The 27982-nt window shown below is 43.9% G+C and overlaps 1 protein-coding gene across 3 annotated transcripts; it reads left to right on the plus strand.

Moving 5' to 3' along the window:
* The first annotated feature begins 272 nt into the window (after positions 1-272).
* evi5b (ecotropic viral integration site 5b) lies at positions 273-27939 on the plus strand. Of its 3 annotated transcripts, XM_068590096.1 has the most exons (20): positions 273-507; positions 6085-6326; positions 10906-11095; positions 13613-13837; positions 14037-14111; positions 14266-14391; positions 14703-14846; positions 15407-15496; positions 15750-15847; positions 15936-15996; positions 16091-16144; positions 17168-17200; positions 17585-17725; positions 18780-18911; positions 19050-19190; positions 19640-19798; positions 20158-20304; positions 20738-20833; positions 24465-24560; positions 26417-27939. In XM_068590096.1, the coding sequence occupies exons 2-20, from the start codon at positions 6166-6168 to the stop codon at positions 26732-26734; spliced, it is 2487 nt and encodes an 828-aa protein (XP_068446197.1). In that variant the 5' UTR covers positions 273-507; positions 6085-6165; the 3' UTR covers positions 26735-27939. The 3 variants fall into 3 exon arrangements, with proteins under 3 accessions (XP_068446197.1, XP_068446198.1, XP_068446199.1); XM_068590097.1 differs by lacking the exons at positions 17168-17200; positions 17585-17725; XM_068590098.1 differs by lacking the exons at positions 17168-17200; positions 17585-17725 and having other exon boundaries at positions 18783-18911.
* Positions 27940-27982: the final 43 nt, after the last annotated feature.

Consider the following 27982-nt stretch of genomic DNA (forward strand, 5'->3'; position numbering starts at 1 on the left):
AGTCAGAAGTTTGCTTGCATCAACAGTAATTTGAGCAACATTACTGCACCTTTACTTCTCCTTCCACCCACAAACAAATATGTGTAAATCCAACATTTCCTCTTTCTGAATGACTGAACATAAACAGCCCAGTTAAAGGTCTCTGGTGTGCAGTGTCTCATCGTAAACACTAGGTGGCGGTGCTGTGTCGGTTTCGCGTGCAGGGCGCATGCTCTGTGCGATGTAAACATTTGGTAGGCCGCCGCCGCCTGTCCGAGCTCTGCAGACGTTTGTGTACACGTATGATACGGCTGCATGGGCTGGACCGGAGAGTCAATGGAAACTAGCGAGCTCGCTCAACACAGGCTAGCTTTTAAGTGGAAACTTAGCGATGCTAACGTGGGAGAAATAGCTGATGCATCCTGGTAAAGTGGTCGGAAAGCTGTATTTTTCTCGTAACAGTGGGATCATACTTTGGTGCATGGGAAGCAGACGACGTTTGCTGCGGCTGGTTGAAAACGCGTCAAGGTAAAATTTGGTTATTGTTGCTTTTTTCCATTCCGGGCTCCGACTAAGTACTGGAGTGAACACTAACTTGTAAAACGACTTTGAAGTTACCCCGTATAACTCCAAGTGAACGGTGTGACATTACATCCAGAAAGTAGACTGTGTCAAGACTCAACTCTTGCTGTATGTTCGTCGCAATATTAGCTTTTGTCGCTGTTTTCCAGTCACGCCACTGTGAGCGTTCGAGTTTGGGGAACAAAACTAGCTAATTAATTGGCTCGCGAAGGGCTCCAGCTATCGCCTGGAAATAAACCATCATTTACGGTTGGATGAGTTTTTTTTTCTCTACCGCTGTACGGCAAGGTCACGTTAACATACCGATGTAAAACTACTGTAAACTTCCTGTAAAGTACTAGAAACCTACTGTAAACTACTGTAACCATCGACGAGCTCGCCAACGTTGGAGCCTCCTGTAAGGAAAAGACACCGCATACTGTTGCATTTGATGCCAGATCTCCATTTCAGCTCACTAACACCAGCGAGCCTTAAAAGGAGCAGACTTCTCCTCTGTGTCCTCTGTTAAAACTGCCTGTAAACCAAATGTTGTTGGGGATTTTTTTTGGAGGGGAAGGGGCGGGGGGGCAAGGGCATCGTGTGTAGCTCAAGCAACATGATTTAAAAATGCCCAGCAGAGGTTATTTTTAAATCAGACTGCAGAGAAGTGACTTGCAAGTTATAATAACAACAACAACGCGGCTGTGTGGCCAGATATTTAGTTTAACACCTTTTTTAAAAACGACAAAAAGTACTTTTTACTGGTTTAAATATATGCGAGTATGAGGTTGTGGTAAAGGAAACGTCCCCGCTGATGCTGTTGAGGAAAAAGTCTTTTGATGCGCATGACTTGAACATTGTGTATCTCTCACACTGCAGTACATCTCACTGCATGTTGATCTGCGAACTGGGGACATTGGATGTGGGCTATTGATATGTAGAGCAAGTCCAACCACAACCCTCCATTCATTATAAATAATGTTTTACTGACTTTAGATTCCTCACCTAAAACCTCATCTTTTTTCAAAAGCTCAGAGGCGTGAAACCACATTGTGCTCCACCATCTATGACTAGAGCTAACTGGTAGAAGAGATGGAGTAGAACAGTTCACTGGTAATTTAAGTATTCTTGCCAAAAGGATAACCTTCTAATAAAACCTTGGGTATTTCCTTTAAATGTACTTCTGTTATCAGGATTCCCTCATAGGGAATGAGCTTATCATGTATAGTGACACTTCTATTGGTGTAAATTGAGTTTCCTGGGAGGTCACAGTCAAACATTTCTGTAACTAACACCTCCCACTCACTTGTTTTGGTCGTGCCTGTAAGTCAAGAGATGTCCATGTAGCTGCGGCAGAAAACTCCACAAGCTTTACACCAGGAAGTTCTAGTACATCTTTTTGGGGCAAAGAATGGAGCAGAAGATGTGCACGTAAGCCTGTATGTCGTTTGCTTTGTATCTACATTTTATTTGTGTTATTTTGGGACTTTTGGGAGACGTGGCATCTGTCAAAGTGAGTGCAAAGTGAAAGAAGTGAGTTTTTCAAGTAATGCCACACATAAACACACACATCTGTGGAAGACCGAATGCCAGTCACTGATGTAACAGCGGAGTAGTCTGTTGTGAGATTGACTCGAGCAGTCACTCCCACAGAATAAACTAGCCAAAACTAGATATTATGTGGGTGTTATTTATCAAAAATCACTCCCCTGCTCGCACTACTATAAGACTACTTTTTGCAGTGCTGCTTTTGCCGGCCAAGTGTAAAATAATAGCCGGTGGTTGTCGCTCCCATTATGTGGCTGCATCATGAAGAATAGCCTCATGAAGAATAGCCTTTCTCCATGGCTGCCTGTGTGTTTTATTACCCTCGCAGCACATGGACAAAATGTTGCCTTGAAGACAGCCCTGCTCTCTCCTGCTGGGCCAGACAATTTTTGTTCCTCTTCCCTGCCTAGAAGTGGCAAGCGATGAAAGAGAAGTAAACGTGAGAAAAGGCCCCTCAGATGACGACATAAAAAAACCCCCAGTGAATAGACGTTTACATTTTTCGTGGCGAAAGAGTTTGCAACAGTCCCTTTTAGCCTTGGTTCTCACAGGCTGGGAGCTGACTGTCGGGTGCCGTGCATTTTGAATTGGGCAAAAGGAAACGCTTCTCTGTTCTGCTGTTGGTCTTTCTCAGTTCCCCAATCGTCTTGAAGTTGTTCTCGCCGAGGTTTTCTTCCGGCCTTGCTGTGCGTTTCATTAGCTATGCGCGCTGCGTCTCGACAGCCCTTTTGAGTTCTTTGGCCAACAAAAGCAGGAACAATCTCCTGTATCCAGGATTTATAGGGAAGCCTTGCTTCAGTTTGCTGGGCTTGCTAGAAAGAATGTGTTGCCACCTGGAAGTCTCTCAAAGCACGGCCTCCCCCGTCCTCCTGGCTAAATAGATGTTTGGGCTGCTCAAATTGTGGTCCCTGAATTCAGTTTTCTGTTCATTTTTATTCTGCTTTAAAGTAAAAAAAAAATACAATAAGGATTTTTTCCCATCCCCCTAAGGTTTCATGAATAAGGAAATCAATTAATATGGTTCATTCATGAGGTACATCGTTAATCAGACCTAATGAGAGCACACATAAACTAGGCACGGTCCATGTCTTACCTCCGCATCGCTCATCTTTTCTCTCCACAGTTAGTTGTGAATCAGTTCGTGTAGAAACCTCATGTCCTTACATTTTCGTTTTTGCTTTCAAAGAGAGAGATTACAGACACAGTGCTAACCTGGCTTAGTGAGGCAAAATAAATAAATAGAATTGGTATAGGGTGAACAGAAACACGTTTTTTTTTATTAATGTTCCATTATACCAACATTGTTGATTCTTTTCACACAAAGAATGTAATTCATTTTTGGATATTCTTAAAGTTAATGTCTTGTAATCATTGTGCTGTGCAGGTGAATTTAGACCTAGTGTTTCTTTGTAATCTCAATGCATTAATTCATTTAAGTACCGTAATTGTTTTGCTGTTGAGATGGAAATATGTGCTGATCGGCATCTGAGTCAGAGAGCACGGCACACACCCATGACGTATTCTGGCTCTGTCATTTTGTTAAGGGCAGTCTGAGCGAGTAAATGCAACCTGCGTTTTCAGAATTGCTGGTTTATTGTTTGTTGGAGCAATGTACTGGGTTGTATGGACAAAAAAAACACCCTGAAAGCCGTCGCTAGAACAGTGACTTAGACAGATGTCGTATGGATAAATCACAATTTGAATAGTCTAATTATAGTACTACTCTGATTATAGTACTAGTCTGATTATAGTACTAGTTGATGTGTAAGACAATGATCAAGATCATGTGATTTCTTAGTCAAACTGGAACGGAACATTTTCAGAAATCAAATTGGGAGAAACTTGGCTTGCTCCGTATTTTTCTATCAACAAAATATACAATACAATGACTTATTGGTAACACTACTCAGGGCCTTGTCTTCCACTGATTATTGATATAAAATTAAGAAATCAATGTATTAAGAAGTTTTCTTTTGTAATAAAATTAATCTACATGCATAATCCACAAATCTTTGTTGCTCTTAATATCCTCAGTCAAAGCGAGTGTTGCCTTCTCTGGTCTAGTTGTCGTCATGGTATCATCTGTCCAGGCTCCTTTAATGCAGCCAGCCTGTTTGATCTCCAGGATGTGGATCTGTTAGTTTAGCTGCCTGTCATGACATAGTGTCGATGAAGGTCAGTAAATATACCCTAACCCCACCCACAGTGAAAGCTCAGGAACAGGGTGTAGTTATGAAAACACTTCAGGTTTGGGGGACCAGCTTCCTGTTTCTCTCCGTTTCTGAATGGACTTGGCACCGAATGGGTAACACCTAGAATGTGTAATGTACAGTAGCTTTTATGATGCATCATTTACAATGTTTTAAACTTTGGATTTGCACTACAGGCTATTCAAATTTCCTCTGGTTTTCCTTGTGACATTTTTACCTTTATTGCAGTCCATAGGTCACAACGATGCTGCAGACAAGATATGTGAGGAGAGGACTCCACTAAGTTTATCTTATGTGTCATCACCATTGAGTCACAAGGACACCATGTCAACTGCAGCTTGTTTGGTTTAAGAAATAATGTATAGTAATTTGTCCTGTTGCTCATTCCTGCACACACTTATCAGTCTATCAAATTTCATCATCGTCCAAAAATAGTTCTGTTAAAATCAGATCTACAGTACTCTATATTTACATCTACAACAATAACCAGCTGTTAAATAAACGTCCTTCTCTGTGTGGTAACAGTAAAATCACTCACTGTTTGTGTACAGGAGGGTAAAAAAACAACCTTAGCTAAGATAATCTCAGTCTGTACTATAACACTCTTCTATCACCACATTTACCACAATCCTTTCCTCCCCCGCCTTTGTTTCTCTCTTCTTCTCCGCTGTGTCTTCAGCCCTCTGTAGGCCCAATACTCACAGGAAAATTACTCATTTCATACAGAGTAAGAGGCATGAAATGTTTAGCCTGGTGGCAGTATCCAGACTTCCTGTTGGGTTAAAACCAAAGGCTTTAAATTTTTTTTATAAATGTATCAGGTATGAGGGGAATTTCAGATAAAGTTTCTTTTTCTTTTTTTAAAAAACTTTTTTCTTCTTCTTTGCTTGACACAGGTCCACTTCCTATTGTACAAAGATTTAATCAGGAGACTGAAGGAAGTCCTATAATCTTTAAAGGAGCACTTTGACCCTTCCTGACGGTGTGATCAGCATATGACTTGCGGAGCAGGGCGTCATTAGACCGGCCGAAGGTCTGAGCAGTGTATTTTCGCCTGGGTGCAACTTATGACTGACGTTTCAAATTAATTGAGTTTTTCTTTATTTCTATGCGTGGTTTTCTCTTAATATGGAGTATGTAAGCAGCTGAACGCCAATGATTTTGGATAGCAGGTATGTCTAGAGGATTCCCTGCATTCAGCTGTCACTATTGTGCATCATGTACTCACATCCTTTCCGTAGTCTCTGTTCATGTGGACAGGAGATTGCAGAGGGCCGATCCTTGTATTTGTCAACAATTTGTCGTGCTTTTTGTCATTACTGTGGCTGTAGGCTTGTAACATCGTGGCCAAATGCTTTCAGGCCTGTATATGGTGGTGATGTGACCTGTTACTTTGCTAACGCTAAGTTGAAAGCTAAGCAGTTTTAATGGAACAAGACAATCAAGACTGCTGGATCTGTACCAGTGCATCGCCAACGAAAGTAATAATGAAGCACTGAAAAGGTGTCTGATGTGATGTTCAGTAGCTGCAAGATAAGAATGGTGGGACCTTTTCTTTCATGGTTCTGTCAGATATTATGTTTAAATACATGTTTCAATTTGGTTTGATTGTAAGCAAAACCCAGCTGACGCGGAGAGAAGTTAAGACGTCTTAATTAGGTTGGACCGCCCTGTGAAGCGGGTGTAAAATTCAAAAATACCCCACCACCACCTAAAAAAAAATAATAATACAGCCACAGTTTTATTGCTGAGGTGTCATTTCTGAATTTCTCTCCATCCCCTGCAGGTGGCGACAGACAAGGTTGCTGGTAAGCTGAGTTCTACTCTCTCATGGGTGAAGAACTCGGTGTCCCACACGGTCAGTCAGATGGCTAGCCAGGTGGCCACGCCCACGTCCCTGCAGACCGCCGCCACCACCTCCTCTACGTCTCTGACCTCGCCCGCCCTCTCGCCGGCCTCGTCGGCCTCACCGGCTCTGCTCAGTCCGGACGATGTGCAGCTGCTCGCCAAGCTCGAGGAGCAGAACAGGTGAGCAGTCCTTCTCTTACGCTTCTCCGGCCCGTCAAGCTAACAGTTTGTGAGCTGTGGTTGCGTGGCAGAGCACAGCTCTCCACGGGTTTCATACCGCGTCACTAGTTCCACAGAGATGGAGAAGACTGGCTGGCTGATTGGCAGACAATCATTCAAGCTGTATTTTGGGGTTGTTTAAAATGATACATATTAGGGACGCAATGATCCAAGTTTTTGAGCCTCGTCACCAATACCGAGTACCAATCACGCACCCATATTTATTTAAGAGTCTGTATGTCCCATGGTGTGAAATAGACTGGGATTCAGACTGCAACATGGCATTCTCAACTTTACAAATTAAAATGTAACAAATACGAATGTACTCAATTGTTATTATTATCCGATACTAGCTTTAAGGCTACATCCACACCTTTTGAAAACGCATACCACATGACCATTCACGTACACTGGGCATGCGTGTGTACACAGGAAGCAGCTGCTAGTATAGACGACAAAGCAAGTACCGCTTGAAGTTCTTGAACTTTGTTGAAATGAATCGCTGAATGTTTGTTTTCTTCCATGGAAAGGGTCATGTGATAGGAGTGTTGACGAATCAGGGAAGGACACGTCGTGGCTGCTAAGACCCCATCGAGTAGCGAACGCGTGTGTTAACGTCATCGTTTACAAACTTATCCGCTTACTCCCGTCAACGTACCGTAACCCTGGAGTTTTCAAAAGGATCCGTCTTCTGAGGTGTTTCCGAACTCCTCCGTTTTCGGTGCTCTAAAACTCCAGAGTAGTGAGGACGCTTAGTGTGAACGTAGCAAAAGATGTGTTTTAAAATGGAAACGTAGTAGTGTGGACATGAAGTCAGTACTCGTCGTCAGTATTGGTATCGGTGCATCTCTGTTACAAATGTACAGGAAGCCCATTTCCACTTAATGTATAAAAAGTGGTGGATTTATTTCTTGTTGTTTAGACGAGATATTGAACTTAATTGTGAAGGGAAACATATTTTTTGACAGACGATGAATGTAATGTACATAAAGGGCTTCCAGTCAAAATAATGAATTACAAACTTAAAATATATATTTAATAGAGGTGTAATGCATTGTTGTTTCACAGTTATCCAGTAAAATATGTGATCAGGACATTAGCATTCATGCTTTCTGTGCATCGATCCCTGATAATGATACATTGTAAACAACCAGCTGGTGTTAAAATTGAACGAAGGTTCCTGAACGTTACATCATGATGCATTCAGGCTCTGTTCTGTGACAATGAGTGCTGGGCGTGGGTGAATTATAACGTTAGCAATGTTAAGTTGAATTGTGTCTTCTGTGCGGCAGCCATCATCTAATGAGTGAGAATTTAACGAGCCGATGGCACAGGACATAACATTTTGGATTTTTATGACATGAAAATAAAATATTTGACCTAAAACAAAAATATTTTTATGTTTCATTACATTTTTATTCACATTTTTAAGCCAGTATTTGAACCTTTGTTTTTAAATTTTTTTTGTAGAAATACATTTACACACGCATATAAGCACAACTCTGTCGTAGAATGATTCGGCCCACCATCCCCCTCCTGATCATATCTGCACACGTACCTACAGGAGAGTGACGGAGCAGGTTGGGACTTGCCAATTAGCTGACTTGAGAGTAAAATATGTTTGGAAGAAAGAAAAAGAAAAAACTTAAGTTTGTAAAGTTCTGGCGGAATTAGTTTTTTGGGGTGTTTAGCTTTATAGTCTGTTGAGAAAGTTTGGAGTTTGTCTTCCTGGGTGGAATCTTACGCCATTGTGTGCTCCTCGCACATAAAGGCAAAGTCGTGGGTCTGTTTTGGAATTACTTTGGCCGTGAGTTATTTGCTGGTTTCCAGGTGTTTCACCCAGTTTCACCTGGACCGGAGTGTAGCTTTGTGCGTGTGTGTGTGTGTGTGTGTGTGTGTGTGTGTGTGTGTGTGTGTGTGTGTGTGTGTGTGTGTGTGTGTCTGTGTGCGCAAGCGTGTGTGTCTCTCAACTGTACCTGCAACAATATGTATAAAAGGTAAGATATAGGTGGTAGAATGCACAACTTGCAGGTTAGAGTGAGGTGAAAATCGGTTTGGACATTTGAGTTCATTTACTTGTGGGTATTCTGGACTATTGTATGCAGCATGGTTTGATATTTGTATTCTCATACAAAAATTTGTAAGAAGTGAGGTCGTTTTGCTGCTTCCTTTCTTCTTACTTGGCATTTAAACTCTGCGTAATGCTGAGCCAGATGTGCTCGCGTGTTTGCTTTATTCACAATGTTTCTTGGTCATCCATGGCAGGGTTTTCCCAACTTTTTTTCCATGTGCCCCTAGTCACAAAAAGAGGCTTTACTTGTTGCCTGCGTTTTCCTGCTGCAAGTTGACCAGATAGGTCAGAGAAGCTGCCTCTGAGAACAAGAGGCAGAACCTGTTGATAGTGTGTGAAACTCTGACCTGTATCTTACCACAGATATAAGGGCACACATCTGATTATTTGCAGTAATAGTTAACAATGGCCGCACATTAAACTGTAAAAATCTTTTGTAAGTTAAGATGTATCCTCGGTGCCGTCCCTGACGTGCTCATTGTGCTGTTGAGGGGGTGACGCAACGCCCCTCCATTGGCAGCTTTGTGAATTCTTCCTCCGCCGGCACTCTCGCCCATGGCTGGTGCACCCCGTGTCAGCATGGAAACCAAGCGCGCGGCCCAGAGTTCGGGATTGGGTCACAGTCAACTCCAGCGAAGAAGACAGCAGCGCTCTTGTTTGAATGCAGAGGTCGGTGACTCATCGGTACTCCCACCGCAGCTACCGCTCCAGAATGCCAACAGACACTTTGGGAAGCCCCCGCCCCCTCATAACGGGGGATCAAAACCAACGAGTTTTTTTGGTTTAATTTTCTCCTAAATTCCCCTCATAAACAGATCCCATCTAGGAAATAGAAGTTGTGTTGTTGATTGGGGCTCGTAGTTCATCTGCCCTTTGACACACATCCCAACACACAGCGGGGGGTCCTTCAACAAGACACATTGTGCTGCTGCTTCGCTTCCGATTGATCTCGCGGCATCGTCTGTCACTGACTCCTGACAAACGAGCTAGATCTTATAATCTTGTGTGGCGTTGACGAGACGAGGGAGGACTTTGGTATTCATATGCATGTTCCAGATACTGCTGTGCATCCTGCACTGGCTTACCGGGTGTTTGTGTGCTTGACGAGGCCTTTGTACCCTGCAGAGCAGATAAAAGGCCCAGAGCGTTCGATCAGTGGCGTCACACAGTTGAGGAAGTCCCATCGATGACCGCTCCGATCTGTGACTCAGACGACAAAATTCAGACTACAAAATTCCTAGAAACCACAGAGGCATGAAGAGTGCGCCATGAATTTATCTTGGTAAGGCTAATACTATTTGGAGGCTTGTTCTCCTGCTGTAATAAACTGCAAATCAAAGTCATGATATTGTAACGGCGACATGCTGGAAAAGAATGTTTGGCATTTCGCCCAAGCTCAAAGTTTTTCTCAAAACTTTATTTTTAAACACGGCAAAGTATTGCTCGACAACTAATTTGCTGCGGTGTTTTTGCTATTTCGTATTCGTAAAGCTTCAGACTTGTGTTTGACTACTGGTGAATTATTAGCAGAGGTGCAAGTTTGTTTAGGTTCATGGTGTAACGAGCGTTTGTGACGGACTGGACTGAAACGGCTGGAAATTCCTGCCACATTCTGGCTGCAAGGTGTTTCTTTCTATTCACCTTTTTAGCTCTCCGTCAGAGACGAACACAACGCTGGTCTTTTCTGGCTGTCCACTTTGCGCGACCCACATTGGGCTGTAACCCTATAGCCGTTCTGGAAGCACCATCAGTGACGTCACAGGAGGCCCAGGCTTCTTCTTTTTTTTCCGAGATCAGATGTCTGAACCTTTGTGTGTCTGTCACAAATTCCTACGGCGTCCAGGTTGGCCGACCCAGCTTCTTTTCCCCGCACACTGATCCTTGACTCGGTCACTCTTGTCAGTAACTCAGACTGAACTGATAAGAGTAATGCAGTCCAAGATTATCCTGCTGAGAAACACATTGCTTGAGTTTGTCATGATTGAAATTAATATTTTACTGACCTCCAATATTTATTGCTTGCCTTCATAACAAACCTGTTGTAGTTTTTTTTTTTAAGCCACTTAAATCAGTTACAAGTAGAATTTGAACGAGTACCAACAAGCGCTTACTATCCATTTTTGTGCGGTCAATGTGTGTTTGTTGTTTTTAAGGTTAGTATTAAACTGCTAGTTCTTGTGACATTCTGAATAAGAGGATTTACAGGGCTTCAGAAAAGTACGTAAAGTGTTGATTGCTGTTTCAAAGTTCTACAAGTGACGGTGTCACAACGCCGTAATGCATCAGGGTTAAGTGGCTTTTTAAATAAGGTCTCTTATTTTTAGCACTAGCCCTAGAAATGTGGGCGACTTTGATTTTAAACACTGGTTCATCAAGACAAGCAAAACCAGCATTTCTTGTTGATTAAACATCCATGCTCCGTCCGTGCGCATCGCTAACGGCCCGTCCTGCCTCTCACCTTCCCCACAGGCTGCTGGAGACGGACAGCAAGTCGCTGCGCTCCATGAACGACTCCAGGCGAAACAGCGGCTCCTCCCTGGTGTCCAGCTCCTCTGCCTCCTCCAACCTCTCGCACCTGGAGGAGGACTCGTGGATCCTGTGGGGGCGAATCGTCAACGAGTGGGAGGAGGTGCGCAAGAAGAAAGAGAAGCAGCTCAAGGTGAGACCGGTGCTCAGGGCCGCCTGCGAGGCGACAGACGAGTCACAGCGCAGCCCTGCTTAAGAGCTTACCGACGCCCGACTGCTTTAGGAGCTTACTGAGACACATTTGACCTGTCGACTCAAATACATTTTTCCATTGATATCCTGGATGCAGATTAGGGCTGAGGCGACTTGTCGGCATACTCGATCATGACAGCATAAAAATGCTTCAACATAAATATTTGTATGTATCCATAGCTGCTAAATCACCCCCATCTTTGCATGTCACCCGTCAAAAGGCTGAGCGTATGTTGAGGCCAACGCACCGGCATTGCATGGTCTGACAATTTATCCCTCCTTGATCCCACAATCAATAGTATACTCTTATCAATTTTGATCGCAAACAGGGATCAGAGATCTGTAAGAATATGGGAAGCATATTTTGATTCTCTGTTATAATACCTTCATTTAAGATTTCAGGGGTGACGTATTTCTATAGACCAATATCCAATGAAGGAATATTGTTCCCACTACAGAAACATTGTATTTTACACCACTACTCTCTTCATACTGTAAAAAATATGGGGAACATACTTTTTTGCAGAACTGCAAGTAGCACATCTTGATAGCACATATCAAGCTACGGTTTTGCACTTTTAATATCGAAACCTTTGTTTGCATGTTATCTTGTGCTGCATGATACACTTTCTAGCCACTCTTGTGATACACATGTTTCACAGGCATTCGTATCGGGCTCTGAATACCACAATGTTCATATCTTTGTAAGTGTTTACTCGGTTCAGAAATAATTCCCGAGGCTATCTTTGTTCTCTTTGACACTGTAGTGTTGTGCTTGAAGTTGTTATTTTGGTTCTTGACATTTGCAGCTAATATTAGGTCGCTTGTTCCTACGGTTACTCTCTTGTGGTCTTGTGATAAACCCATGCCCGTTCGCTGTTGATGGCAGTTTTGGATTTAAACTGCACATGCAGAACAATGGAGCAATAAAATCGACAACCCTGTTCAGTGCTTTGCTGGACAACATTCTGATAACAAATAGATGTTATGGCCGGGACTCAGCAAGGAGCTTGTAGTTTTCTGACTTACAGCTGCTCAGTGCAACGGCGACCAGGTCATTAAGGTCACGGCAAACCGTTCCTGGATAAAGCCCTTACGGGAAACAGGCTTTTAGTCCATTCATTGCCCAGCTTTGAATTACACCCCAACAACTCAGCAGTCATGGTGACACTTAAAACTGTGTCATCATCACCGATGATTGTGCCTTTCTCATAGCCGGACTAAATTAAAGCACATTTTCTGTAATCCGTTTGTGTGTAAAAACAAAAAGTGTTGACCTGGAGTTGATGTTGCATGAACCTGTTGATGAAACTACTCGTATGCAAATGAGATGGAACATCTGCATGGGCAGGGTTTCTGTTTTTCTTGCCAGGCACTGCGTGCGTAAATGGGGAAGTGTTGGGCAGGACCTGTGAGCATGCACGGGTGTTATTATGTGATTTAACAGAAGTAGTAATGACCAGATGGTTGCATCTTAACTGGGGCGTTAATCATAAGTGCTGAGGCTTCCACAAAATGTATGTTTTCTTCCCCTCGGTTTAAAGAGAGAGATGGACGGACTCTGTTGCGCAAAATGCTTTTCTGCACTCGTCAGCAAAAAAAACAAACCCTGATGTGTTCATGTTTTCAAAACCCACGGCAGCTGAAGAGAAATGTTTTTCATTCGGTGAATGAAATGGGATGTTTGTGATGTGATTTCCGTTACATATACACTATATGAGTTGTGGGAAAACATGAAACATTGAAATCATTGAAGATGTAGCCTGTCAAAGAGCATTGATGAGAACATTCAAAGGGGTGGTTAACGTAGTGGAGAGCGTCAGAAAGTAGCTTTTAGTCCGACACAGTGAAGACATGAGAAGCTGCATTGTTCCGGCACAAAGCCTGGCTTGTCTTGTTTGGCCTCAGAGAGGCGAGAGGGATCCCCTGCTGAAAGCTCGTGTGGGTGGACCTCTGCTCCAGATGCACCCTGGACTGACCAGATGCGCGCGCGCGCGCACACACACACACACACACACACACACACACACACACACACACACACACACACACACACACACACACGCACTCGCACACGAGCAGGAAAGACCAGTGTTCCCTGTCAGCACAGGAAATTGCTTAATCAAATTGTATCAGCAGTAATACATGGAAACAGATTGCTCGACAAAGTGCCTAACAGACGAGATTGCATTTGCTGGTGGAAATGGTATTGTTATGAGATGCACACTGTGCTGAAATGCCCATGGCTGTATCCTGTTGTCAGAAAGTGTCTGTTTGTTTTTCCCACATGAAGCTGATGTGTTTTTCTTACTCCCTCACACTGTTAAAAAAAAGAACAAAACAAACCCCCCAAAATATGCTTTTTACATTCCTCGTAAATGCCTTTTAAACCAAAAAATTGCTCAATTATTGTCGATTTCACAAAGTGCTCCCCCCCCCCCCCCTCCCATTTCTTCAGGATCTCGTCAGAAGAGGGATTCCTCACCACTTTCGGGCGATAGTGTGGCAGTTGTTGTGCAACGCCCAGAACATGCCCATCAAGGATCAGTACTCCGAACTCCTGAAGATGACGTCGCCCTGCGAGAAGCTGATTCGCAGGGACATCGCGCGCACCTACCCTGAACACGACTTCTTCAAGGAGAAAGACAGCTCGGGCCAGGAGGTGCTCTTCAACGTCATGAAGGCAGGTCACTGTTTGTGTTTTTAAGAACCTGATTGTATGCAGATAAACTGATGAGCATGTGCAGAGATTACAAATGAAGGTATTTAACAGCAAGTCATATTAACGTTAAAACCATTTTGTATTTGTTTTAACTGAGAACAGTATAATGAAGTGTGTACAGCATCACTGAGACTCATCCAAAGCTAATCTGTTACCTCAGGCATATTCTCTGGTGGACCGTGAGGTTGGCTATTGTCAAGGGAGTGCATTCATTGTAGGACTACTGCTCATGCAGGTAATGACCCCGTCTTCACCACACGCACACAAACAAACACACTGATTCATCAGCTCCCAGCAAACGGTTTGCCATGTTTCAGTGAGTAACAGACCAATCTGAGGTTTGATCGTATCCTGTTGTTTTCATTATCACTCATATTTTTTCTTTCTAGATGCCAGAAGAAGAGGCTTTCTGCGTGTTTGTGAAGTTGATGCAAGACTACAGATTACGAGAGCTCTTCAAACCCACCATGGCTGAGCTGGGACTCTGCATGTACCAGTTTGAGTACATGATCCAGGTAGACGCCTCGTACTCGGTCATGATGACAGTAGTTTTGTTTAGTGCTCAGTGCCACGGTGGCAGGTCACTCATTTCTAATGGCCACTTAAGGTTTTTGTCTGCCACTTCTGAAAATCTATGTTGAATGCTTTAGAATTATAAACCCTGTCAGTAGACATATGTAATACATCACGTTACCACAATTTAAGAATTATATATTTTTTTAAAGCAATTAGCAATTCCTAAAATAAGGAAATCTATATGCCACAGGGGCAGATGACCTAAAATATTTACCTATAATTAATATTCATATTTTGTTTTGCCTCGCAGGAACAACTCCCGGAGCTGCACATGCATTTCCAGGCTCAGAGCTTTCACACGTCCATGTATGCCTCCTCCTGGTTCCTCACCATCTTCCTCACCTCCTTCCCTCTGCCTGTCGCCACAAGGATCTTTGACATCTTCATGTGTGAGGTCAGATTAAAGGAGCTGTGGCTGGTTTAGTAGCAATCACCCGTTTGACCTATATCCTGTTGTCTGCTTGCATATATCGTTCCAGAAGGAGTCATTATCTTTCTATGTTTTGTTGTTTTGTTCAATTAGCTTACATTGTACTCTGGTGACGTAACGGTTGAACGGTATCCTGCTGTAGTGCTGACAGCCTCAGACAAAATGTTTTTAAAATGCAGATTTGAAATTAAAAAAAGTGACTGTAAACCCTTGCACTAAAGACTAATGTTTCCACTTAGAAAGGTTAACCTTTCTATGTCTTCCATTATCTACATTTTTGGTTTACGTGAAGTCTAATGTCATGGAAAGATTATGCGTTAGCACCACCTGTTGGAGAAAATTGAAACTACATTCCACATTTTATGGTCGCAGTGAGTTGTTTCATTACTCCCTCGAGACCTGTTGCAATACATTTAAATCCTCAACCCATTTTAAAAGAGGGTTCACATTGAACATTGTTTTTTTTTTTTTTTTCTTCAAAAAGATGACTCCTTAGTGATTACTGTTGATCTCTCTCTCTTCAGGGTCTGGAGATAGTTTTCCGTGTGGGACTGGCCATCCTTCAGATGAACCAGACCGAACTCATCCAGCTCGACATGGAGGGAATGTTACAGGTATATCAGCCGTGACCTCCATGTAACTCATGATTCAACCAGCTCAGATTTCTGGTCTAGGAACTGCCACCCCACCCAGATAATCGATAGCTGCGGGTTTCCCAACCCGTACCTGCTGTGTACATGTTGACTTCCGTTGTGCTTTGGTGTCTGGCTAAGACATCAGGCTGCTTAGTTGTTTGAAAAGTAGCTTGTGTGTGAGTGTGTCCATGTAAGTGTGAGGCACTTATCCTGTTTCCTTCTTGTGCTCTAGCACTTCCAGCGGGTCATCCCACACCAGCTGGACAGCGGACCGGATAAGGTCATCCTGGCTGCTTATCAGGTTAAATACAACGCCAAGAAGATGAAAAAGTAAGCGACCAACCTCTCCGTCTGCTCATGCACTTATTTTTATACAAGACCATGGCTAATTTTCTTGTCGTCTGTGACATTTTTTCAGGTTAGAGAAAGAATACACTACAATCAAAACTAAGGAAATGGAGGAGCAGGTGGAAATAAAGGTGCGTGGACGTTATCGATTGTTAAAAAGAAGTGCTCTAAAGGCTCTACTGTTTTTTATTTCATGTGATTCTTTTGCAATGTCTGGTTTTGCAGAGGTTGCGGACAGAGAACCGGCTCCTGAAACAGAGGATAGACACACTGGAGAAGGTGAGTGCATCAGTGTCTGTCACAGGTGCTCCGTCACCAGAATAACGATGCTCGTCCGCACGACATTAACCCCATCAAGCTGTGTCGGCTCCTGCATCATGCATCTCTCTTCTTAATGAAGTGGTCTCGTCTTTCACTAACTGGACTCTCTGTTAGTCGAAAGTCCATTTACATGATAAACCGTCACCGGTTGGCTGGTGCAGCATGCTGCATTTTCCGATTTGCAGATAAATCAGAAATCAGACGCGGCCCTGGCGTCTCGGTGACCGTCTCTGTGGCTGGAATAACAGACACTAACTGAGGCAGATGCTTTTTTAACGAGCCCGTTCGGACCGTGGATGTGGCCGCGGCTTGATGCTGTCCAAGTCGTCGCAAAGCACTGCATGCCCGAGTTGCGCTGTTTAGTATCGCTCCGCAACTTTATTTTGTGTCTCTTGAGCGCTACTGCTGGTGAAGGCAGCATGCATGAGGCCTGCCATGGATAGGGAGGGGTGACGCCATGTTTGCCTGCGGGGAGGAACAATGCGGTCCAAATGAGTCTGTTACTTACAGTCAGCTCAGGGCTGCTGCTCTCTGACGCATCTCTGTCAAGTAACTCCCAGGGCCCTTTTTTTTAAAAAACAACTCTTTACTAACGCAGCTGCTCAAACGTTTAGATGGACCACATCGAAGTTCACAGCTTACAACACGTAGCTCCTTAACACTGTTATTGTGCTGCTGTGTTGCACCGACTTCACTCTCTAGTCACTATTACCTTCTTCCTGTCTGAAAACTTGTCACTGTTATCTGCACTGCCTTCACTTATTTGCACCTTTTTCAACACACCTGCACGCAATGTTCCTTTTCTATCCCCGATTGTAAACAAGGGTTCTCCAGTCTGTAAACAGATATATTTCTGGATGGGAAATGAACATTGTGTTTCTTCTCTTAAACAATTAATTGTTCTTTTGATGTTGTGTGCTTTAAACTGTCCTCTGGATTGTCTCCCTCTTTCTGTCTCTTGCTGATATTTCTGTTTTGTAGGAAAGTGCTTCCTTGGCAGATAGATTGATCCAGGTATATTCCTCGTTTTCTCTTTTCTCCATTAGTCATGTTGCAACTTCCTTCTTCCTTCTCTCTCTCTCTCTCTCTATCTATCTGTTAGCATTGCATGCTCATGATTAGTACAATAAAGGACGCAGTGATAATGCAGAAACGAATGAACGCTAATGATTCTCTGAGTTAAGAATTGAAGCAGATTGTTGAATAAGTGCATGAAATAGCACATTGTGGAATGTCAGAAAATGTTGGTATTTATAAATCACACGTTGCTAGAATAAGCATGTCCTTTAGGAAATCCAATCCCTCATCTTCTCCTCTGATTCGCCCATCCATTCCGCCCGCTCGTTTTCCCACTTCTTGTCGTGCTCACGCCACTCCTCCTCGGTTGGTTATGTTAAGGGACAAGTGACTCGCGCTCAGGAGGCAGAGGAGCTGTACCTGGTCAAGCGGGAGCTGGCCACAGTCAAACAGCAGAGCGAAGAGGCCGGTGCTCTGCTGGAGCCGGCCAAGACAACCGGCAGGCAGCTCCAGCTGCAAGTGGTAAGGAGGGCTACCGCGTCCCCAGCTGGCAGGTTGCACTGGCTCGGGACCCGCCAGGTCTGTGACTAGTCGTTACGCTAGATCAGTTTGAGTTGTGTGCCGAAAGGTCAGGCCTACCATTTCAAGATGGTGTGTTGTGCTCGACACCGGGGTCTGTAAAAGAAGAAGAAAAAAATGTCACTAACAAGGGTTTCACCACAGTTCAGATGTGTCACGGTTGCCCGCCCTGTTGCCGCGTAATGCCGAGCAACAAAATCCGTAGCCGTGGCAGAGCAGGGCTTTTCTCACGTTTGCACATGGGCTCTGGGTAATGATCTGTTTTGGCATGCATGAATTCAAATTGTGACACGGAGTACGACACAGTTCAGACACCTTACTGTCTGACTGCATTCTCATAAATGCAGTCATGAATATGTAAGCAGTTGTCTCACCGGCTGGTAGATTTCACACGTGGCATCCTGCTCACAGAATCCTCTCGTTGCATATCCATCGACCGAGCACTCTTAATTATTGATGGCTGTATTCTGGACGATAATGTGCAAAGCGTTACAATGTTTTACATAATTTTCCATGTAGCTCCTCAATGAGCAGTCATGAATTATGTATGTGAAAGGGAAAATGCTTGGTGTCCTGTGCAGTTACGGTACAATTCTTTGCAATGGAGAGTGAAGTTGTGTTTTCTTCCAGAAGAGTATAGAAGGGCTGGGTGATACGGCCAAAAAGTAGTTTGTGAAGTATCTCGATGTTAAAGTCTTTTTTTGCACAATCCTGTGGGGAATTAAATACTAGACTAATTGTGTATCACGCTATATGATTTAATCACATCACAATACCACGGGAAATCTGTAAATGGTCATAAAAAATGATTGTCCAGTGCTAGAATTTATATATTATCAGCTGAACATATCTCACAAACTGGACTTATTTTGGAACCCTGGTTTACTAGATGTTGAATATTTAGCTCTTTATTAAATGCCAATATTGGGGGACACTTTGGCATCAACATTGGTAGCTCTGCCTTGCTGTCCGTGCTCACGCACATGTCCTGTTATAGAAGGGAGCCCCTCGGTACTCTGAGGAGTCCGTGCTGCAGCTGGAGCGAGAGCTGGTGCAGGCCCGGCTGAAGGAGGCGGAGTCTCAGTGCGCTCTCAAGGAGATGCAGGACAAGATCCTGGATATTGAAAAGGTGTGTTGCTCCCATACGCAATGAACTGCATATATAGTTCGCAAACATACAATGGTATTGCATCACGCGACCCGGCCGTACCACTGTACACCCGCTGCCACACTTTTGCAACGTGTCCTTGTTCCGCACCTTGTTTAGAGGAACACGTCGCTCCCGGATGACACTAATGTGGCGCGTCTTCAAGAGGAGCTAATCGGGGTGAAGCTGAGAGAGGCGGAGGCTCTGACCGGCCTAAAGGAGCTGAGGCAGCAAGTCAGAGACCTGGAAGAGCACTGGCAGGTGAGCAGTGTCGATACATTAGTACCGAAAGTACAAAAGAAATCTCAAAGCCAAGATGAAAGAAATTATTTAATGATTCAACAAAATCTGGACATGACAGTCCTTTTCAGGGTTTGGAGGGACAGAAACCGTTCGATTGGCATTAAGACAGGGATAGGAGTGTCATCAGGAGAGTCTCATCCACATCTACACATGTGGGAGGAGCATATAACGACCTGACTAGTTATGTAGAAACAGTTTGATCAAAACACAAAGGTTTTTCAAACATGGAGAACATCTACGTACAAAACTCTGAAAAGTTTGGTGCCTCGAATTTGCATACTTTATCTCTGTCCGCCATTTTTTTTTTTTTTAAAGAGCAGAATGTCCATGTCAGTGAAATGGAAAAGGAAAGTGTATCTGTTTAATAAGTAATGGAAAATGTGACGGACCGTAACGCTTCTCCTCAGCGCCACTTGGCACGCACCGCTGGTCGCTGGAAGGACAGCGCCAGGAAGAACACCTTGAGCGAGCTGCAGGACGAGCTGATGAGCGTGAGGCTGCGTGAGGCCGAGGCCCAGGCAGAGCTGCGGGAGACACGGCAGAGGATGCTGGAGCTGGAGACGCAGGTCAGAGGTCACGCCGGCTTCAACCACATGAACCCGATAAAGCTCAATCGTGCTTTTGAGCACCGTTTTGTCCTGCTTTTTCACATGCAAATGATGCAAATAACCACAGGAAATTAAAAGGTGTGCTGTAGCATGAATGGTTAAGTATATGAGCTGGAGCTAAAGCTTCTCGAATCAACAGTAAATGAAATTATTTCTCTACCTGTATTTTATCACAGTCTCCTTCAGGGGGCAGCAGTCATCTGTGATCCAAGCAATTATTTACTTTTGTATCTCAGATATCTCTTTATTTGATTGTTTATGAACGTAACAATATTCTATATTTAATATTGTTTTATGTACAACCTGTGCTCCCACAGAATCAGATTCACAGTAACCAGCTGCGACGGGCCGAGCAGGAGAGTCGCTGTCTCCAGGAGTGTGTGCAAACGCTGACAGTGCAAAATAAAGACCTGCATGGGCAACTGCAAGAGATCAAGCGGAGACAAGCTGAGATTGAGTGCAAGGTGCAACTGCTCATCCGCAACACTTAAATAACATATTTTATTTTTCGTGTTAAAGGTCTGCTTTTCTCTTGAACTTGATTTAGACATGTATCTTTTAATACTTGAGATATCGTGTTACATAATCAGATAGTTTCTGATAGTATGTACTTCTGATGATAGATTTCTGTTAAACTGCTCTCAGTGACACTTGCAATTTCTCAGAAACGTCATGCAAAAATAGAAGAAAAAAAAACTAAAATGTTGTTCAATACATGTTTTTAAACAAGCCTCACGTCTAGGGTTGAGTACTGAAACCCAGTGCTGATATGGTATCGTTTTAAAAATATTGTTTTAGCACCGGTATCGGAAAAACAGAAAACAATACCCATCCCTACTCATGCCTCCTTTAGCAAAACCGTAATTTTGCTTCTTTTGTTTTCTTCTTCTTCTGCAGAGTAAAGAAGAGGTGATGGCAGTGAGGCTGCGGGAAGCTGACAACATTGCCGCCATGGCCGAACTGCAGCAACAAATCTCAGAGCTTGAGATTCAGGTAAAGTCCCAATACACTCCTTGTTAGGGTTGTCTGTATCCTCAGGTTTTGAATTTCATCAGCTCCCATCCAAAAATAGTTGTATACTAATTATGTGCTTATTTTCAGAGCTATTTTCAGTATGTTTCCCTACATGTTAGAACTGAAGTTGTTATTCAACGTCACTCGATTTATTCTGAACCGTCACTCGATTGAAATGGGGAGATAATCTGAATCTGATAGCAGTTGAGGTGTTGCTTGCTTATGTTGTCAAGGAAACACCGGTTTTGATCAAATCTGATCAAACCACACCCAAACAGATTGGGTGACGAGTTATTTCATGTTATTGACTGTTGCTTATTCAGTCAAAGATTTGTGAAGTGGCACAGACATGCAGACCCGGAGATGGTAGGATAAGACAGTTCGGTACAGAATTATTTAGTTTTTTTTGCAGATGTATACTTTAGTAAAAACAAACCTCAAACTGATTCTTCCCAAAACTTAAAGTGGAGAATAAATAGAAAACTACTGTCTCCCCTTTTAGATCACATAGCTGGTCATATTGTGCACATATTTAACACAATACATACTTGAGCTGCTCACGTGATACGTCTCACTGGGACTTAAAACCTAGATGACATTTTTAGTTCAAATACTGACATTTAATGCAGTTAGGCAGATTTACACACAAACAGTCTCCACAAGCAAGAGTGAAGAAAACAACTGTATTATTTACCCCCAAACAAATGTAACGCTACACACAACAAGGGTGACTAAAGCAAATACAGGCCTGTTCTTGCACTACCGACATTCGCCAGTTCTGATTGATGACCGATAAAGTCATCCAAAGTGCTTTCAGGCCCCAACGCAGCTGCAAACCAGTAGAGCTGTGCAGCAACAGGCAGACGAAGATTGTGTGTTTGTTTTGCCCATCTGCCCCTTCTCTGTGGCTGCCCTCTCTATTTTGCACCTTCTGTGGTTTTACATGCTTGTGTGTGAAGGCTGTAAAAAGCAACACTTGTGAGGTGGGGATTCTCAGTTAGTGTTAGATTGCTTTCGCTGAAAGGCTCAGTATATAGATAAGACAAAGAAATACAATATTAATATCCTCATTATTGCTGGACTTGCAGTATGAATTGTATTTATTCCTCACACAGATTTATATTTCAGTTGAAACACTTCTTTATGTCGCCCTCTTTGACATCTATAAGAAGTACATCAGCAGTCAATAGATGGTTGAGAGTATAAGGACAATAAATGACGATAGAGTGAAGCTGCAATGATATAGGGGGGCTCTATTGGAAATATTTGTGACGAGGGGAGTAGGCTTTTGTAAAAGTATTCCTGAGTTTAAGGTGTTTCAGAGAGTCTAACCTGAAGACTATAAGTATGACACCTACACAAAAAAACTTCCCCCTTCACAGGCGCGCACACACACAATCACACAGTGTGGTCTGAGGTTTTGTTACTAGGCGATGGTGCATCAACATCCCACACCAAAGTCACCACTGTCGTCTTTATGCTCGTTAGAATCCGCAAAATGGGCCCTAAATAGTGCGCAAGAGCATTTACATTTAATGTATGTCCCCACTCCCCTTTCTTTTATTTGTATTGATCTGCATTTGTATGATCAGTGACTAGAAAACACGCCCATTTCAGCCTGAGCTAAAATCATGGTATCACCGTTGGCTTCTTGGTCTGTGGTTTGGTTTCTTGCGCTCTAAAGTTGTGGGTGAAAACTTGCTTAAATTACAAAAAAAGGTTAAAAAAAAAAGAAGAAAATAAATGGGGGCGGGGGGGAAACAAATCAGTTCCTTGCCTCCCTCGGCAGAGACGGCGTGACTTCACCTCGGCGGTGAATATCTGGCGCTTTCTTAAACGATGCGAGAGATCACCGGGTTGTTTCTTATCGGCGCTCAACAGCAACACCGATAATCCCGCTGAGATTTTTATCAAGAGATGCAAACGAATACTAACCACCGAATAACGATGGAAAACAGCCATTCGCCGCAAAACTTCACGCGCAGGACTCTTTCACTATCAGTCACGACCTCTGCCGAACGCCGCGGCCTTTGTGCGGATAGGAAGTGGTTTTCTCGTCTCGAGGCCGAGGCTCTACCCAACGTGACATGCATGGTTTATTTTGAGGTTTCTCAGGCATGCTCATAGATTTATTTTAAATGTTTTAGATCGTAATGGACATTCTCATGTTTGCTCCTGCGCTTGTCAAATGATGGGGGTGGAGGGGGGAGGAATGTAACCATCCTTCATTTCACACATTAAATATGCAAAAGGGGGAAAAGGCAAACAAATGACACGCATTTAAAAACTCTACATTCGTCACTTGGAAGGGTAATTTTATACAAATCATGTCCGGTTTTTAATGAGCAGCAATCGATTCCATGGAAGTTTAATCTCAGTCAAAATCAAATTTACGTCATACATTTTCACACATCCCTCATACGTCTTTTTACAGATTCATAATAAGCTGTTCGTTGTTGCCACAACAACAGAGATGTTAAGAAAGTGTATGCGCTGTGAGCGTGCTAACTGAAGCGGGAAGGGGGCGGGGGCTTCTTCTCGTTTGTTGTTGTTTTCGTATGTGATGCCAACGATGTTTTGAGAAGATTTGCCAGAATATCAGCTGCTCAGTTCTCTGCCGCCAGCTACAGCTACAGTCACTTTCCCAACATGTTTGTCATTAATTTGTGTCACAATACACAATAAGCCTGTTTCCCCTTCCCTCCATTCCACCGTCTGTTAGAACTTACCAGAGTTCGACTGACTTTGAGGGTGCAGGAACGTGAGGGGGACGTTTCTGTGAGACGTTTGGTCCCCCTCACCCTCCCCTCCGGCCACAGCCTGACACCTGTTGATGCACACAGCTGAACACAAGGAAGTCTTAGTAACGGCCTTTACTGGTGCAGTGTTGTGGAGCGACCAAACCTCAAAAACAGCAGATTCTGGGAATAATCTCACTCGTGTAGAAAAAGAAGAAGCTCACTGGGACGTGCCATATTCAACCCCACCACAGGAATCAAATCCTCGCCCTCCCCATCTTTATTTTTGGGGTGTTGGCCAGCCAGAGAAACCTCGGTCTCACCTCTCTACCCCTGCTGTGCCCCTTCCTTTCTTTCTTTCTCCTTCTTGCCTCAGCGATGCCATGCTGCAGCCTGTGGTTTGAACTGGTGTCACTGTAAAAACTGGCAGGTTCAAGGGTGTGATTGAGGTTTGAAATAGCGTTTGTGTTTGTCTCCCATGCCTGCAGATGTCTTCACTGAGGAAGGTAAACATCACATGGGCTGTTTAACTGCTAAAGCTAACAACCAGCCTCATCCCCAGGGCCCCAGGAGGAAATCGAGCACATATGACACTGTTTTTGTCTGTGTGTGTGTGTGTGTGTGTGTGTGTGTGTGTGTGTGTGTGTGTGTGTGTCTGACATCTGTCATTTTGTGTGGTATTTTGTGTACCTGTAGGTGTTTGTCCACCTAGTACAGTCATTTGCAACATGAACCCCGCTTCTATCATTTTGTTCACAGTTGAACCCCTTTGCTCAGCAGACGCTGAAACATATCTTCCCCTTCCTCAGTATTTCAGTAAAGCCATGTTTATCTTATTTATTTTTAACCCCATGTGTCTCCGCTACTAACAGAAAGAAGAAGGAAAGGTCCAAGGCCAGCTGAACCACACAGACTCGAGCCAGTACATCCGCGACCTCAAAGACCAGATAGCAGAACTAAAAGACGAGGTGAGACTTCACAACGGGTCCGTTAGTAATCGCACTGCCGTTTTCTTCATTTATTCATTTTCCCTGTACAGGTTCAGATTTCGCTGCTTCCACTTCTTTGATCGAGCGTTCAAGAAGATTTCACAGCTTTGCCCTCAGTTGTGTGTGTTTTTTTTCTTTTGAGGCTAACAGATTAGCAGAAGCGTTAACTACACCCAGAGACTTCCTGTGTAGAGTTGACAATGCACACCTCTTGCAGATACCGACACAGTCAAGCCTACAGATGTTCCCTCAAGAGGGTTTTACCCTGCTGATCAGAGTGGAGCTAAGATATGTAATATATAGATACACACACACACACACACACACACACACACACACACACACACGTGCATGTATATGTTCATGTACGTTTCGAGGAGATTCAATTGTGAATAGATGTTCACCACCTTACTGTTCGTGATGCAGGAAAGTGGAAAATCAGATTAGTTATCTTCATTCAGATTTATTTTTTTTCATAGAACTTGGATCAATGCCCGATGCATTTGCTGATTGTGGTTAAAGCTGACCAGTTTGTATCAAGTCAGTGCAGTCATTTCCCAGCTTGGTTTTGCCTTGTGGTCGTTTTGGTTTACCTGCTATGAATCATGCCACCTCGAGCGTCTGCAGCCAGCAAACCCAAAAGTGTCAAGTGCTGAGCTCACGTCCTGCCATCCACCCCCCTTGCAAAATGTAGTTAAAACCTGCATCACATTGCTGGAAATTTTGACTGCAGCCACTCAGATGTTGATTCATCACAATTTCCTCTTATTTTTTATTTTTTTAAACGTAGGCATTGTTTGTGTTTTGTGTACTGTGCTCTGAATGCGTCTCTCCCTCCATGTCTGGCTGCTGCGCGGCAGGCCGACGCAGGTGAGTTGGCGCTGACGTGCCACGATTCATTCCACTGACCATCGTGTAGCTGCCACCTTAGTCCCCTTTCGGGTCGGATGCTTACATGGAAACGTTTAGATAAGAGACAGTGAACTGCTCTGAATCAGCGGTGGGGAAGACAACCTGGTGTGCCATTCGTCAAACCAGCCAGTAAGTCCTCTTCGGTTCTGGTCTGTTGACTTGTAAAAACCAAACAAACATCCTGTTAGAAAAGACTCACCGTCTAAGTCCCACCTATGCACGGTTTGTCGGTGAAAGCGGTACTTGCAACCTTAGTTTGACATAACACTTAAAGATGATGCTCACGCCTCGTGAATAGAGCAAAAATACTGACAGGATGAGGACTAACTTGTTGGTTTGACACAGAAGTTGGGTTGGCATCCAACGTTCCCCTCCAGTCCCAGATGGAGCTTTCCCTCACCCATGAAACAATTTTCCCGTAGCTTTGTCCCAGATTCGTACGACACACTCAGGCGGTTTTCAGTGCATTCACACTGGGAAAAGAGAATCTCCAAAGATGTCGGTGTGCAGTTGAGTCTACTGTCACATCCATGTAATACACAAAAGAATTAACAAATTAGCAACAGTGTAAAGTACCTGCGTGTTCACAAAAAACATGTCTTGGTGCACTTCATTTCCTGTTCATGCAGGATGATGATTTCTTGTATGCTAGCTGCAGGACCTGTACACTAAGTAAATTGGTATGTAGTATTGGCACCTGACTCGTATCTTATGAATGGCATTGTTGCTTTGTGGTTGAATGGATGCGTGCATGTTACAAGACATCTCCCTCGGTCTGTGCCCGTGACTCTGTTTGAAAATCACGGACTGCCAAAGATTCCACCCATTGTGTGTGTGTACATGCCATATCAGCCCGTCCATGTTCTCTCTCTCAGAAGTTACACATTTAACGCTCTTAATACTTGTTGTGCCTACCCTCTCAGGTGCGCTGCTTAAAAGGACAGAGGGGCCTGACCAATCAGCCCTCCTTTGATGGGATCCACATCGTCAATCACTACGTGGGACACGACGGGTCTTACCAGTCTTCTGATGAAGATGGAGTCAAGGGCCCGAGCCTCCTGGACACCCAGCAGAGATGCAGGGAGCGGATCAGACTGCGCGCCAACCTCGGGGACACCGACAGTGACGAGGACGAGGAGGACGAGGATGAGGAAGACGAGGAGGAGGAGGAGGAGGACGACGACGAGTCCCTGCGACTCTCTGTACCTCTAAGCGGCAGCAACAAGTCCACCACTGTGTGACGAGCACCCGCCGGCCGCTAAGAGTCGGGACCGAGGCTGTTGGCGCTCGCCGAGGAAGAGGAGATGTTTTTCAGAAACTGCTTTAGAGAAGAAGATCTGGAGTTCTGAATTTCAGAGCAGAAATGAATGATCATTTCATACTTTGAGGATCACGTTGAGGATTTAGTTTGCTTTGTTTGCATCCCTTTGCGTTTTCTCTCCCCGAGGGCAGCAAAACCCTGAACGCTGTCGGCGGAAGCAGACCGTCAGCGTGGACCTCAGCAAAGACTTTATTATGACGTGGAGCGCATCAAACTCTGCGGGTTCACAATGTAGGCTGTGCTGGAGGGGTAATCTCTCCCTCTCCTGTAGGTACCACACAGAAAGAGACGATAAATCCTTTTATGCTCTAATACACACTTCATTCAGCGTGTTTTTATATTTTTAAAGCATTTTATAAATGAACATCAAACACGTATCGATGGCGTTACTACTAAGTGTCCATCATGCGGAGGCAGAATTGTAAACGCCTGTGTGTCTGTATGTGTGTGTGTGTGTGTGTGTGTGTGTGTATACATATCTATTGTCTTGGTCAGCGGCCAATATCAAAGCCGCTTGTGTCAGCCAACGCTGGCTTGAGGTTAATGTTTTGGCCTTAGCACACGCCGCATGCCTTACCGGGACGAGTGTATCACAAGGTCAATGTGACATCTGCATACTTGTAGATATGTAAATGTGTATTATGTTTGTTTTTTTCAATTCCTTTTGAACTTGAAATGATGTATCTATTGCGTATCTGATGTTTAGGATATATAGAAAAATGCTGAAGACAAAAAAAAGGGACGTATTGGTTTAATGTGATAACACAAAAGGCAAATCCTAATGAGGCGAGTTACTGTTCAGAGAGAGAGAGAGAGAGAGAAAAAGAAAGAAAAAGATGTTTTTCCCCTCATGAGAAGACTGTTTGTCAGAGCAGTTCATAGTCAGAGCAGGTTTATGCTGCTGTTGCACTGACTTCTCCGAAAGCGTCTCGACTTTATTTTCAATTTGAGTCGATGGAGCCGACGAGTCAAACGTGAGCGATGTCTGGCAGAAGATTTGTGTGTCACGAAATTTGCACGGGGGTTGGACGGCGGCCCCGGGGAACCGAAATTGGGAGATGAAGCTGAGACAATACAACAGAGCACACACTTTATGAACACAAACTAGGGGTGGGAGATTGGGGGGGGGGGGGAATCAGGAGCCGTTGAGTGTTACCAAAGTAAGCAC

The sequence above is a fragment of the Clinocottus analis genome, unplaced genomic scaffold, assembly GCF_023055335.1.
Source record: "Clinocottus analis isolate CAN_PGR_092001 unplaced genomic scaffold, fCliAna1.0.p SCAF_23, whole genome shotgun sequence".
Taxonomy (NCBI): domain Eukaryota; kingdom Metazoa; phylum Chordata; class Actinopteri; order Perciformes; family Cottidae; genus Clinocottus; species Clinocottus analis.